The 15,154-nt window shown below is 36.0% G+C and overlaps 1 protein-coding gene across 1 annotated transcript in view; it reads left to right on the forward strand.

Moving 5' to 3' along the window:
- Positions 1-15,154, forward strand: part of Pxdnl (peroxidasin like) — a 439,633-nt gene that overhangs the window by 308,335 nt on the left and 116,144 nt on the right. The window contains exons 9-10 of the mRNA XM_078017185.1: positions 5,494-5,663; positions 10,007-10,273. Of these exons, the coding sequence (XP_077873311.1) occupies positions 5,494-5,663; positions 10,007-10,273 (437 nt within the window). The remainder of the gene's footprint in view (positions 1-5,493; positions 5,664-10,006; positions 10,274-15,154) is intronic.

Here is a 15,154-nt window from a genome sequence, read left to right on the forward strand (position 1 = left end):
GTGGATGTAAACTAGATTTCAGAAGGGTTTGTTGCCTTCTGAGACATGGACCCCATTCAAGTATTCAGTGTGCATCCAGTAGGAATTCAAAAATGAGAGATTAGACAGATGAGCCAAAGGCAATGGGAGAAGGGGCAATACCTGCAAATTTTCTAGAAGTGAAAAACATCATGAAATTTCAGACTGAGAATTGTATAAATTTTCAAGTAGAATTTATAAAAAAAATTTCTACATGATAAATTATGATCAAAACATTGAAAATCAGATAATTTTTTTATCCAAGGTAATTTGCAAATTACTTTAAAATATTGAGCAGTTACACTTGCACCAATCTTTACATCAGACCTAAGGCAATGAAATATACTGAGGGTTATTAAGGAAGAGAATTAATTTCCTTCAGCTTTATATCAAACTAAGTTATCTAGTAAGGTAAAATGAAAACATTTTTAGGCAATGAATAAAGCTGTAATCAGGGATATCTACTGAAAGAATTAAAGATAGATGTGTTTCAGAAAGCGGAAAGTTGAAATTAGGAAGATATGATATGCAAGAAGCAAAGATTAACAGAGTGTTTTGAATTTGGAATCTCTTGCCTGCACATTGTACCATTGAGCTACATCTCCAGACCAAAAAGCAGTTTTTCAACTTATTGATGAATATGAAAGTTTAAACTGAGATTGTTAAATAAAGCACTGAACAAATTTAAAATAAGGAATGAGTAAAATGTTAAATGATATTAATTGAAGACTGTAAGGAGAAAATATGTAATTAATTAACTTTGCATGCCTCATTTTTGGGATGAAGAATCACATCTACTTTAAGATTTTTTTTTTTTTAAGTCAAGAATGCCAGTTAAAACCTAAGATGAAATACCAACAAATAAAAAGGTTCTTCCAGAGTAGGGGATGAAGGAAGGTACTTAAAGAAAACTGGATCAGTTTAATACAAGAGAAAGAGGGACAGTATTACAAAGACAGGGGAAAGAGAAAACATAAAATAACTCATTGAAAATATTTTTAAAGAATTAGTGAAAACAATAAATAGATTATTAAAGGACATTGTAAAGTTGTATTTAAAAAACCCAACTATATGCTACTTATAATAGATATAACACTGAGCAGCATAAGGCTGAAAAACAAGTATGTTAATCAATATTTAGGGGGTATAGCAATATTAATAAAACCAAGATAAGCTTTAAGGCAGTAGTTTAAAATATTGAGCAGTTACACTTGCATCAATTATGTATCATTAGATCAGATAAAATACGTAATTCAACTGAATGTAAGTTCCATGACCTTTTTATACCTAATAAAGTAACTACGCAAAATAAAACCTAATTGAGAGAAGCACAGGGATAAATGGGCACACTCTCAACTGTGGTGAGAAATTATAATATTACTTTTTGAAAATATTAAGACCAAAAATTAGAATTTGAAGGAATATGTAAACATAGTTAATAACACTGACGATGATGATGTGAAAATGAGGGTGCATGATGAAAAGCTAAACTGTGCTACATTTCAACCAACTATGGAATATTGACCAACATCAACCACATATGAGAATGCAAAATATCAAATCATAGCAAAAAATCAATTTCATAATGATCTTGACTTGGTTGATTTTCTGTTGCTAATAACACAAAACCAGAGTCCAGGTAAGTTATTTAAAAAGAGATTTAATTTGGCTCATGGTTCAAGGTTGAGAGGCCACACCTAATGACAGTCTTTTTGCTGGCAGAGTCCTGACACAGTGCAGGGTATCACCTGGTGAGAGACGGGGAAAACAGGAGAGCCTGAGCCAAACCAGTTCTTAGAATAGACACACTAGAGATTTTGTCTGAGATCCACTCCTAAGTTAATCCATTAACCAACCCTTAATCACATGAATGAATTATTGTATTCATGAGTGTGGAGCCCTCATCACCTCTTAGAGGTCTCACTTGGTCCAACCTCTTAATGTTGCATAATGAGGATTACATTTTAACAGTTTTGGAGAGCACAAACTATATTCAAACCAAAGCAGATACATTTGTCAAGGTAATTTTGGAAATTTTTCAGGCTTCCCAGTAGAAAAGTAAAATGATTGCTTAAATGAGCAATTATTTCTCCTTCAAAGAGGATGGGAAGCACTCTAGGAACTGGAGAAAGATGAGTGCTGGTACAAAACAAATATAGACTAGGTTCAGGAAGAAGGGTAGACCTTCTTGTATAATATATATATTTTTTTCTTTTTGGTGCTGGGAATCAAACCCAGGGCCTTGTGCATGTAAGGCAAGCACTCTAACAACTGAGCTCTATCCCCAGCCCCTAGAGTAAAGATTTTTATCTCAAGGAGAATTAGAACAAAAGACTGAAAAATAACCAGAAAGTTAATGACTTTGGCTTTCAGTTGACAAATTCTGAGAGTCACTTGAAGATGTAGAACAAGACAGTGATATGATGAAAGAGGTCTTTAAACCAGATATTTTTTTCCTTAATGAGATTCCAGACCATGGAAATTCCAAGCCATTCTAAAGAAATGTAAATTCTGTCATGTTTATGATTATGACATTTCCAGCAGATTACATGCAAACATTGCAACTGTATCCTTACTTGTGGTTGATGATAGCTTTGTATGTGGTAGATATTTTTAATTGGTATGATGATAAAATACCCATTTTTATATTTCTGGCACATGGAACTAGTTACACATGTTTTTAGAAAGCACTTAATAAATGAACTACTTTAATAAGGTTATGGTTAATTATTAGAGGTAATTTATTGCTGCTAAGAATTAACTTTAACAAAAGTTATTGCTACTTCATATTTAAGTCAAATGTGTTTATTTACACATTTTTAAGGAAAAAAATCTAAGTATATTTTACTTATATAAACCTTTGTGGTTTTTCGCATCATTGTATTTTGTTTTACATACAGTTGCTATACAGCTTGCATAAAACTGACAAAGTGAAAGGAATATATTGAACCATGAAGGCTTATTTTGATTTTTTTAAGCAACATCATGATTCATGAGCAAACAAGTTTTATGAGTATAATGAAGACAACATGAACAAATAGGGAAATAACCAGGAAAAGAAATGATGCATCTTAAATTTATGGATGTGATGTGCTGCTGCCCATTTTATATCATTTTTTATCATAGTGAATCTTGGTGAATTCATTGCCTAGACATACTCTAGATATCATGAACACATCTTGTAGTCTTTGGTATTTCGTGGTACAGAGATTTATAAAAAAAATTTCAGAAAACTAGATATCTTTTGAGAAATGCAATTTCATCCATTCTTGGCATACTCTTTTGCAAAGTCTTAATTTGATTCAACGTTAGATAGTCTTAGAATTACATTCAAAATAATTAAGTTTAATGATATGTGATCCTTTGGAGTTTTCACATTTAAAAACTGTACTTTCTGATGTTTATACCACATTATCAATATTGAGAAGCTTTGGCAGCTTATAGTTACAAGAAAATCCAGTACCAGAATTTACTTTCTTTGCTTGTGCCTTACATTGCAAAGTCATTCAAAAGCATTGTTTTTTTCCAAAGCTCTTGAAAAAAAGTTCTCACTGACATTTTTTTTTTTTTCCACATTGGGCTTTTCTCACTGGATACTCGAACACATTGCCTGTCAAATCTCTTCCATTACAATCTAAATAATAAATGTGAAATATGGTCATTGTCTGCTTCTTTCTTATCTTTATGACAAAAATTATAGAATAAGGATTATTTCTTAGTCTTCTTAACATGCTTTATTCTTTTTGCATATGCAAGAATTCCTTGAGTGTTGGCACAGTTTAAAATTGGTGAACAAATATTTACCTGGCCCTCGCTGGTTTTGTAAAGCTAACAAATTAAAGGGAGAGCAATAGAGATTTTTCAAATGGACATTTTCCTTCAGGAAGGGTGTTTCTAGTAGGTGATATACAGTAGGTGCTTAATAAATGCTTATTGAGTGATAAATGATGGAGGTGGTAGATCTTATTTTTTCTTTCTTCCTTTTTTTTTTTACAACTAATACATTGTTAGTACTAAGCATACTTGCATATACTTTCTCATACATGATCATTAAATATTTTTAAAGAAAAAATAAACTTGACCAGAAAAAGTTTTCTGTAAAAATTTCTGACATGTTTAGGTGTCAGTATCTTTATATTTATTGATTAAAAAAAATCCCCAAATCCTTGCTAACCCCCTGCCCCCTCTCTTTTCCTCCCACCCCTCTGCCCTATCTAGAGTTCTTCTATTCCTCCCATGCTCCCCCTCCCACTCCACTATGAATCAGCCTCTTTGGAGGGGACAGGGGATTAGCAAGGATGGTGGAATGTGATAGACATCATTATCCAAAGTACATGTATGAAGACACAAATTGGTGTCAACATACTTTATATACAACCAGAGATATGAAAAATTGTGCTATATATGTGTAATAAGAATTATAATGCATTCTGCTGTCATTTTTTAAGTCAATAAAATTAAAAAAAGAAAATATCATGCTAAGTAAAAGAAGTCAAAAACAAAGGACCACAAATTGTATGATTACATTCACATGAAATATCCAGACACACAAAAGGTAGATTAGTAGTTGTCTAGTGTTGCAGGGAGAGGCAAATTATGAAAAAATGCCTACGGGGTACAAAATTTCCTTTCAGGGTAATGAAAATGCTCTGAAATTATGGTATATGGTTGCACAACTCTCTTAAGATACTAAAATTCACTGAACTGTAAATTTTAAATGGCATGGGAATTGTATCGAATGTGAATTATATCTCAATAAAGCTGTTTAAAAAAATGTTTTTTAAACCCCAAATCATTCCCTTGCTTTGATTATTGGTGCAATGTGATGTTACATGTCTGAACCTACTTGTACTCAATGGATCATCCATTTAATTGATAAATGAATAATAGGCATTTTCCTAGTATATAAAAAAAAATCCCTTTTAATTCATTAGGCCTAATAACTAAGAACTGGTAAGTACCATGTGCTTAGTTAATGCTTAGTCATATAATTATACTGGGCTTTGAGCCATGTTGATTTGAATACAGACACTTCTTTTACAATTTACAAAATATGGAAGGAAAGCTGATGACTCACTGGGAAGATGTGAAAAACTTACATATCACCATCTGATGATGATCCTTCTTCTTTTTTTTTTTTAATAGAAATTTAGAGGTATTAAACTGTGCTGAAGTAATCTTCATACAGGAGAGATTGTAGCAGTGTCTAAATTCACCCTGCTCAGGAAGGAAGGGCATTTAAATTTTCTTTCCTTCTATTATGGATTATTAACTCACAGTCTGTAGTCAGTGATTATCTCAAGATGAAAAGGAGAAAATGGAATTTAAAATAAAATTATTTGAATTATCAAGGTTGTAAAAATAAATCAGCTAATCAGAATTCATGAAACATGTTCTATATTCCATCTTATTAGGAGTTTGATAGAGTTAAATATGAATGGAATTAAGTAATAAATATATATAATATATTTCCAGCAATTCATTGGATCTTGAGGATGACACCCGTCTTAACATGTTTGATGATGGGACACTCATGATCCGGAACACCAGAGAGTCAGACCAAGGCATCTATCAGTGTATGGCCAGGAACTCTGCTGGGGAAGCCAAGACACAGAACGCCATGCTCAGATACCACAGTCTTCCGGGTAACTGTATTTTCTGGTTGAACTTCATACAAATGCGTTAGGTATCTATTGTTATTTGCACTGAAAAATTACCTTATATTACTTCTTTAAAGTAGGTAATGCTTCAAAGTGAAACAATTGTCATTGATTTTTTTTTTTGTACTTTTTTTAGAGAAACTTGATCTCTTTTTCCTTGAAGTTTGTTCTATTTTATTTATTTACTTTTAATTATATAAACAATTATTATTATTATTTTAAATATTTTTAGTTATAGGTGGACACAATATCTTTATTTCATTTTTTATGTGGTGCCAAGGATCAAACCCAGTGCTTCACGAAAGCTCTCCCTCTGAGCCACAATCCCAGCCCCTATTACTATTATTTTTGATGGTGCTGGTGATTAAACCTAGGGCTTTATGCATTCCAGGTATGTGCTCTACCACTGATCTGCACCTGTAGCCCTCAAAGTTTTTTTTTTTTTAAGTTACTTCCTTAGTTCTGTTATTTTCCAGTGTATCACAGAGTGATTCCAAGATTTTCCAATTAGCGTTTCAATTACCAATCTAGCTTTCCAACATCTTGAGGCAGATTGAACCAATTGCTCCTAGGCAGGAAAATCATCCTCTTTAAAAACTCATTGTCCTTTATCCATCACGAATTCATTACAAATGTTTATTGAATGCCCACTGAGCTATTGTTGAAGATTTCACACCCCTTCAACTACCCAGAAGCTTTGCTCTGCCATAATTTCAATGGCATATATAAATCAGACACAGTGACTAAGACAGATTTTTATTAGTATCATTTTGTGATGGTAGAAATGCATCATCTTTCCCCTTTTTGAGCCTGTAGTCTATTAGGCAATAGCCATAATTCAACCAAGTTTTATGATGTGTCAAGAGAGGGATGGAAGCATAAAGGACAGTTCTCTACCAGTAAACATTTAAAGCCCAGCACTGGCGAAGGGATTTCTGATTTGCAGCATTGACTAATACCTAAGGTATAAATAATCTTTCCATGGCCAATTTCTAGTTACCAACATGGCATGACTGAAGGTGGAGTTGGGAGGAGATGTGCAGTAGGCATCATGAGGCAGAGTTTCCACCACAGAAACATTCATAGACACAAATCACCTTTGAACCACAGAGAGAAAATAGAGTCAAATAAGTAGAAATAATGAATGCCAGAATTTGTGAACTTCGATGTTAATGACACTTATTTAATCATATGTTTACATAATTTAACTTTTAATAATGGGCTAGGCTTAACAACCAGCTTGCAGAATATTCAAAATTTAACAGCTGCTTCTCAAGAGCCAGCTCTGGTATACCCCCTGAGATTTTAGGCAGGAAAAGGAGCAGTATATGAAGAATTTGAGATCACTGGGGGTTATTGATAATATCAACAGAGACAGCAAACAGGATGAAGGGAGAGAGGGGGTCCCTTGGAGCAGGCTTGGCGAGTCACGTTCATTTGAGATGTCCCCAGCAGCAGGGACATCTAAGTAGATAGCGAGGACAAGTAAAATAAAGTTAGATAAGTAGAGTTGAAACATTATTTTGGAAGAAAGTATGATGTAAGGGGAGACAGAGCAAGATGCATCCAAGAGGTGGAAATCCTTAATATTTCTGGAGTAGAGCCCAAATCACTGATTTGGGGAGGTGTAAGGCAGGTCAGATCATTCAGGTTGATCATGACTATATAATAAGAGTGGTCAAAACTAGATTTTTCTTCTAGTAAAATATTTCTGATAGCAGTCTGGAGAAAACACAGGATGATGTGGTGTAATGAGAAAGTGGGTTGGCTGCAGCCATGAAGCAGGACATTGTTGGTAGAGACACAGATCAGATCATGACAGAGCAAATGGAGAAAATTCACTGAATGTTCCTGGGGGGGGGGTGTGTGGAAACACAGTTGAGTTGGAAATTGATCACTATGGGGATTCCTTTCATGGTTTCTAAATAACTTCTAATTGACAGCTCTGGTAGCTCATTCCAATCCACCATCTCTTTCCTTCTTTGACTTTGGGGACATCACTTCCTCTTGATCCTTTCCTGACATTTTTATTCTTCTTTCTCCTTAAATGTCATGTTCCCCGTAGCCCTCCCCTTCCCTCTCTTCCTCAAGTTTGGCCTGGTCACATTGCTTCTTCCTCCATTTGAGATCTCTTTCAATTTTAAAAGAATTCTTCAGCGTTCAACTTTAATAATTAGAAATAAAACTTATAAATCTATTGTTGCTATTTTGTCCTGAGATTTGAAACACTATCATTCCTGCTCACCTTCACATGTGATCTTTCCATCCCACAAACAGATTTGCCTGCATAAACCTCTTCCTTTCTGTTTGCTCTCTCTCTCAGGATATTTAATGTACTTCAACAACCTCAGAGCCATCCTCTTTTGCTGTCTTTTTTTCTTTAGGTGTCTTAAAGTATATATTGAATAGGGGTCAGATCAGAGCTTCCTTCCCATATCCACTATCATAGACTTGCTTAAAAAATATTTCTCTTTTAAAATATTTTTATTAGTTCATCAGAGTTATACATAAAAGTGGGGTTTATTTTGACATGATCCTATGTGCATGGAGTATCACTGGTTCCATTTCAGTCCCTGGTTCTTCCTGTTGGAATGATGACAATAGTTTTCCCTATACAGCGCTTCTCCACCGTCAACCTGTTCTATGGCACTTTGTACCCAACTCTGATATAATAATTTCATTATTATACTGTAGTTGATTTATTTTGTCCTCTGTCCTCTGACTATAACATACAAGGAAAGGAAGTTATCTTGTGCATCTTTATATTTTACTAACACCTAAAATTTTACTGATATATTTAAGAGATTCATATTGCCAAAAATTGAATTAAATCTTGGTTATTAAATTAGATTGATTCAGCTTATTCCTATTCTCCAGGGTATATTCATCTCAGAAGTCGATGAGCCCCTCAAACTGAAACTTTATCATTAGGCGTTTTTAACAACTTAGTCTTTATTTTATGCTTGAGATTCCCATAAAAGATGTAATTCTTAAGCATTAATAAGAGTGGAATACCTATAATGAAGTCTAGATTCTCTAGTTTCTTGATAAATCTATTTGTAATACACTTAGCTTGAAAGTAAACTAAAACTTGACATGGCTTAAACATACAGTGTGAGTGTGTGAGTGTGTGAGTGTGCATTGTTTGCCAGGAATAGTATAGAGGTAATCTGTACAGAGAGGCCCCAGTACCCTAGCAAGCCAATGATATTTTTCTTCTACTGTTCAATCCTTCGTACATAGACCTCTTTTCCTCCCTTATAATTGCCACTTCTTAGTTACATGGCAACTTCCCATAATCCAAACTCATGCCTGAATTCCAGGTAACAGGAGGTAGAGCGATGACTACCTAGTCTTAGCCTTTTTATTTGGGTAGGAAATTCTCTCTTTCCAGTGACAAGTACCTGGATCTTGCTGGGAAAACTGTATTTAAAAGCATGTGAGTGTTTTTAAATTGGAACATTTGGACATTTAGCACCTAAGGAATAGGTATTCAGTGAGCACAGTGCAGCATCTACAATACAAGAGGTTGTTTTTTAAAATATGTATTTATGTAAAAATCAACATTTAATTTATTTTAGATTTAATTCTTTGATAACTGTGAGAAAAGGAATTTTGAAGGCAATAGTGATACCGCCAGTTACCAGTGACTAGTTCTGCTCCCTCCCATGTTGAAGTATGACATTAGAGAAGCACGCTGAGGCAAGCATATAAAGCACAGTTTATTTAAAAAGGGGTAACATAGATTTCTCCCTGGGAGGGAGAAGGGGGCCATAGCTGGTATCCTGGTATCCCAAGTAGCAAGGCAGTCTGCCTTTTTTATAGGTCTTAGGCTTCTTTTGTTTCGTTCTCCTGCTTTCTTTCCCTTATCTCTTTCCTTCCTGCTTACCCTACTAGGCCCAGAAGATGCTCAGTGGGATGGCCAAAACGTGAGAAGCAGATGGACCAGAGGTGGGGGGGTTGGCAGAGGTGTTGGATGGAACAGCCCAGGACACATTAATTAACAACTTTAATTCTCCCTGTTGGAGGGAGGGTCAATTCCTGGGACAGGTTACCTTAGAAACAGGTTGGAGCTGTGGCAAGTTATCTTGCTAAGAGAGAGGAAGGGCTCTGAAGGCATTTCAGTCCCTCAGGGGACAGTCTCCAATTTCCTGGACTCACTCAAATTGGCCTCCTTAATCTGACCTGACTCAATTTACCTATCTTTACTGACTGCCTGTCTGATTCTGGCTTCAATGATAGTTTTAAATCACAATGCAAAATAAGAAATAAATAAACCTTCCTAATTGTTACTGCTTATATTTAATTTGTTTTCCTCTTACCCTTAGCCAAACCTAGCTTTGTAATCCAGCCCCAGGACACGGAGGTTTTAATTGGCACCAGCACAACTTTGGAATGCATGGCCACAGGCCACCCACACCCCCATATAACTTGGACCAGGGACAATGGAGAGGCACTGGACGGATCCAGGCACATAGAAACCTCCAGTGGACTCCACTTGCAGAGCATCACCCTGAGGGATCACGGCGGATTCACCTGTCATGCCAACAATAGCCAAGGCTCTGTTCACGCCACGGCCAACATCATTGTACAAGGTATGGGAGCAGAAGGTCCTTCTTGAAATGGTCCTTCTGTCACATATGGAAAATTGTTTTTCAACTTGAAAAGTAATATCATGTATGTCAACAGAGAGATTTTTTTATTTGCCTTTTATTTTCTTGACATAATAGAATCTTCAAAACGAATCTGCTTTATGTTAAAAGTTGGGCATTTTTTCAACTTAAGTCTTTATCCAAATGCCAGAATCAGGCATTAGTAATAAAAGAGATGAAGTCATTAATCTGGCAGCAAACTGTCAAAAGATATTTGTGTTTCAGAATATTTTACAGATAAAGGGAACACACTCCAGCTACGAAAGTGAAAGGCTATGCCCCAGGTTCACAGTCATTTACCAAGCTGTCTACTCAACATAGCCTGAGAATATGCTCAGGGCTCTAGCAGGTAGCAACCACAGTGACAGTGCCATTCTGAACCCCAAGAATAAGTTACGTGTGGGTGATTATGTTGTAAAAAAGAAATGCTTTTTGGTTGTTTTTCTGTTCTTAATCTGGAGCTGCCCCTTCCTTTCCATTTTCTTTGTTGTGGTTGTGTGTGTGAGTGTGTGTATGTGTGTGTGTGTTTGTGTGTGTGTGTGTTTGCACATGTGCAATCCTCCTGTTGGTTTAGAGGTTTCATAAACAGAAGAATTCATGTTATTAAAGAGATGCCACAAGTCCTATTCTGTCCTACCCAAAACAGTTTTCTATTATATCATAAGAGTCTAAAAATTTACAACGTTCCATTTTAAGGATCTTGGGGAGTATGCATATTTTAATTGAGTTAGGAGGTTTTATTAATTTCAGATTTACATAAGATGTTACCTATCAAAACACCAGATCTGGAGAAACGCAGAGCAAAGATAGTCTAGAATATGGACTGTCTAGTGCAGTTCTAGTGCAGTTCTAGAATTAAGGGAACTTCAGGATGGTGAATCCTGGCTGCATTGAGACTAGTATTTGTCTTCTAAAGGTGCAGAATTTCACCCAGCCTGGGTTTCCTACATTCAGTGAAAGTTTTCTGAATTAAATCAACTCCTTCAGTAGAAATAGAGCAATCATTTCTTGTTTCTATTGACATGTCTAAAGAAAAAATTGTGTTGTCCCCTAGAAATGCTAGTATTATGAAAACACCTTTCTTGTTCTAGAAATAAATTATAGAAATGAAATTTTTCTCCTTGTAGTCTTTGGCAACTTCATGTGAGGTGGGTGGGGGGAATTACTTTTAAAGGACCCAAACATTATTTTTATATTTGTTTCAATGCATTGGGATTAAAAAATGCTTTCAAAGAAATAGTGCTTGGTTTCTGTTTTGGATCCATGATTTTATGTTTTAAGTCTTAGTTTTTTAGAAACCCAATGCCTAGTCAAACATTTGCATTTTAACAGTCTCTTTTATTTCACACTATGTTAGTCAGTCTTTGCTTTCCAGCTTCTTGCAAGTGGTTCCTATTCTTTCTGTTTGATCATCTGCATCAATTGATATTTAGCTAAACTCTGACAACATTTACAGTCCTGCTCATTTTGGATACCACAAAATGCTAATCATTTCTTCTTACTGGTCAGTTTGCACTGAGATTGCCAACCCCTTGTCCTTTGTCACTTGCAACTGTGTTCTTGTGCCACTTGCGGGTCTGTGTGTCAAGATTTTCAGTTAGTCTTAAGATGGTCCATTAATCATTTTATACATTTATGAAAGAGGCTTCTTTATTTGCCTAGTGCATAAATATTTTAGATGTTACCCTTTTGAGGTTATTTTAATGGGTAGTCTATCAGTTTTCTCTAGTTCTTTTAATGTTCAGTTATGCTGAATCACAGATATCACAGTTACCCATCAGTAAACACTTCATTCCCTCAACTGGCTGGAACAAATGACAAATAAACTTAAAAAAAAAAATCCAGAAAGCTTCATTTAAAAGGCATGAATCACAACATGGGGGCTTAGGTGAAAAGATCTATTGTCCTTAACAGTGTAAACAGAAATGCTTTTTACATGGCATCATGGTCATGAGTAACCTGCAATGTGGGGCAGGGGTTGTAATAAAAATAGAAAGGTCCTCCATCACCACGTGTGCTGTTTTAGCATCCGCAGTGGGATTCATTGGGCAATAGTTTTAAATAAAAGCTCAGAAAGGTCAACCCTAATTCCTCCAGCCTTCACTGCCTGCCTTAGTAATAATGTTCAGGGTTTTTTGAATGTCTTTCCCATCAGAGTGAAATTTCTTCTTTGATCTAGGCAGTTGGTCATTTAGTATAAGGGACAAATGTAAATTACTTGTTTACTTAAATTTTGCCTGTTGTTTGCTAGCATGCAGAATCTTGGGACTTATTTTTATTTTTAATCATTTATTTTTGTTACCTGGGATTGAACCCCAAGGTACTTTGCCACTGAGATACATGCCAAACCCTTTTTATTTGTACCTTGAGACAGGGTCTCGCTAAGTTGTTGAGGCTGATCTTGAATTTGTGAGTCTCTAGCCTCAGCCTCCTGATTTGCTGGGACTACAGGTATGCACCATCATGCCTGAGGGTATTGTTATTATTATTACAATTTTAATGATAGTGTAGTGGCACCACCCTGCCCCCATGGAAAATCTTAATTAAGCTTCTCCAGAGACCCCCCTCCCCAAATAACTGTTCTTAGACTATCAACAAGAATTTCTGCAGCAGAGTTTTCAGGCTGGTGGTGTACTACAGAGGCAGGATGTGATAAGAAAGACCAATCCAAGGCCTCCACAGAGACCTTTGTATTTCAATAGACAATAGTCAGGTCCTTTGGAGCTAGCAGGCTGGAGGAAGGGGAGGAGAACTCTCCAGGTCCTGGGTGCTGATTCTTGCAGAGAGTGTCCTTGATTGTGTATCTACTTCTCGATTCCACTGTTCTGGAAAAAACTGCTTTTGTGTGGGCTGCTGCAGATCGTGAGCCTCTGAGCCCTGCCCCTACATGTTGGGTATAAAGTTCTGAAACTTTCCAAACTCAGGGTTAAGAGGTGTGATTTGATGGAGGTGGAAAAACCCCCTTTTTGAACCTGGCTGCATGCAGCCTTTTTAAACATGATTCCTGCTATTCCTCCGGGTCCAGCCTTGTCTGTCCCACTATAAGAGCACATGAAGTAATACAATATTTTTTGCCCAGACCTGGCTAACTAAATTTTAATTATTACTAAACAACCTAAATCAAATTTCCCAATTTAGAACACTGGGTAGATTTTTTATTTTTTTATTTTTTGTCTTAACTACGACCTACTTTTATTACATACTTCTTTTACTGTGTCATGAATTCAAGTTTTAATGTAGAAATATTTTTGTTCTTTTTAAGCCATTCCTGGTAATTTCAGGAGTTAGTGTAATGTTCTGGAAAGAACATCAGTCTGGGGGTTGAGCGACCTAGATTCTCACAGTCTCTGCCACTTACTGGTTCTGACTGAGAGAAATTCAATTCAAACTTCTCCAGTCTGAATTTCTTCATCTGTGGAATGAGGAGCTTGACACTACTGGTCTGTAGGCTGTTTTCTAGAAGTCAATTACAAATAGCTTTCAGGCATTCCTGAGGGTCTTCATGCTTATGTGTAATTAATCTTATAATATGGTATTCAGTCTAGTACCTTAATTAGAATTTATGAGGACCATTAAAAAATCTTTATTATCTGCACATAGTATGAAACTTGCAACAAATATGCTTTGTCAAATGGTATTTACTTCATCGTGTTTGTTGTATTTGCTGATGGCAGGCAGGAACAAGGGGTAGTGGGATTGTGCCTGTCATCTGGGAAAGAGTTTTTGAAATTGTCACCTCTCAAATATTATTGAGGGTTATGGGTCTTTCTTAAATAGCCACACTGATTTCTTTTTCATAGTAAAATATTGTGAACAGAATCCCTTTCTACAAATGGTGCATGTAGCTATTAGCTATTCATTATTTATATAAAAGCAACTATAAACATTTTGAATATTTGGGACTAAAAATTTTGACGTAAATAGCACTTTTTCAAAAGCATAATTTTATGTGTTTGCAGGAGCATCTCTCCATAGAACATATTTTTTCTTCTGAAGTAAATACAGCAATTTGATTTGAATTTTATTCTGTATGTGAACATTTGGAGAGAACCATTTTGTTAATAATGCAAATATGAACTGTAGCTTTAAATATGTCTATTTCAGCTAGTAAAAGATAAGCAGGACCATCTAGTGATATGAAGCAGCTTCCATAAGACTCAGAAATGGTCCTGTTACCGCTGGTTATAGGTGACAGTTCTGCTCTCTCACATGTTGAAGTTGGAACATTAGAGAAACAGCCGAGGCAAGCAGATACAGCAGGGTTTATTTAAAAAGGGGTAACAGACTTATCCCAGGAGGGAGAAGAGGCCATAGCTGGTATCCTGGTATTCAAGAAGCAAGGTGTTCTGCTCTATTTAAATGTCCTAGGCTTCCTTTATTCTCCTGCCCTCTTCCCCTTTCTCCATACAGTGTTTGTGACTAGGCCCAGGAGTGCTCAGTGGGATGGCCAAATGGTGGGAAACAGGTGGGCTGAAGGGGGAAGGGCAGGATGGAGCAGCCAAGGACACATTAATTAACAACTTTAATAATTCCCTGTAGGAGGGAGGGGCAATTACTGGGACTGGTTACCTTGGCAACAGGTTGGAGCCAGGGAAGGTTCTTGATAAGGGGAGGAGAAAGGGCTCAGAAGGAATTAACATTTCAATGTTTCAAGGGACAGTCTCCAACTTGCTGGACTCACTCAAAATTGGCCTTCTTGATCTGACCCGACTCGATTTACCTATCTGTACTGACTGCCTGTCTAATTCTGGCTTCAGTCCATATTGGTTATTTCTGTTTTTTTTTTTAATTTTTTTTTTCTGGTTTCCTTGCAAGCAGGCACAA

The sequence above is a fragment of the Ictidomys tridecemlineatus genome, chromosome 7 (genome assembly GCF_052094955.1).
Source record: "Ictidomys tridecemlineatus isolate mIctTri1 chromosome 7, mIctTri1.hap1, whole genome shotgun sequence".
Lineage (NCBI taxonomy): Eukaryota > Metazoa > Chordata > Mammalia > Rodentia > Sciuridae > Ictidomys > Ictidomys tridecemlineatus.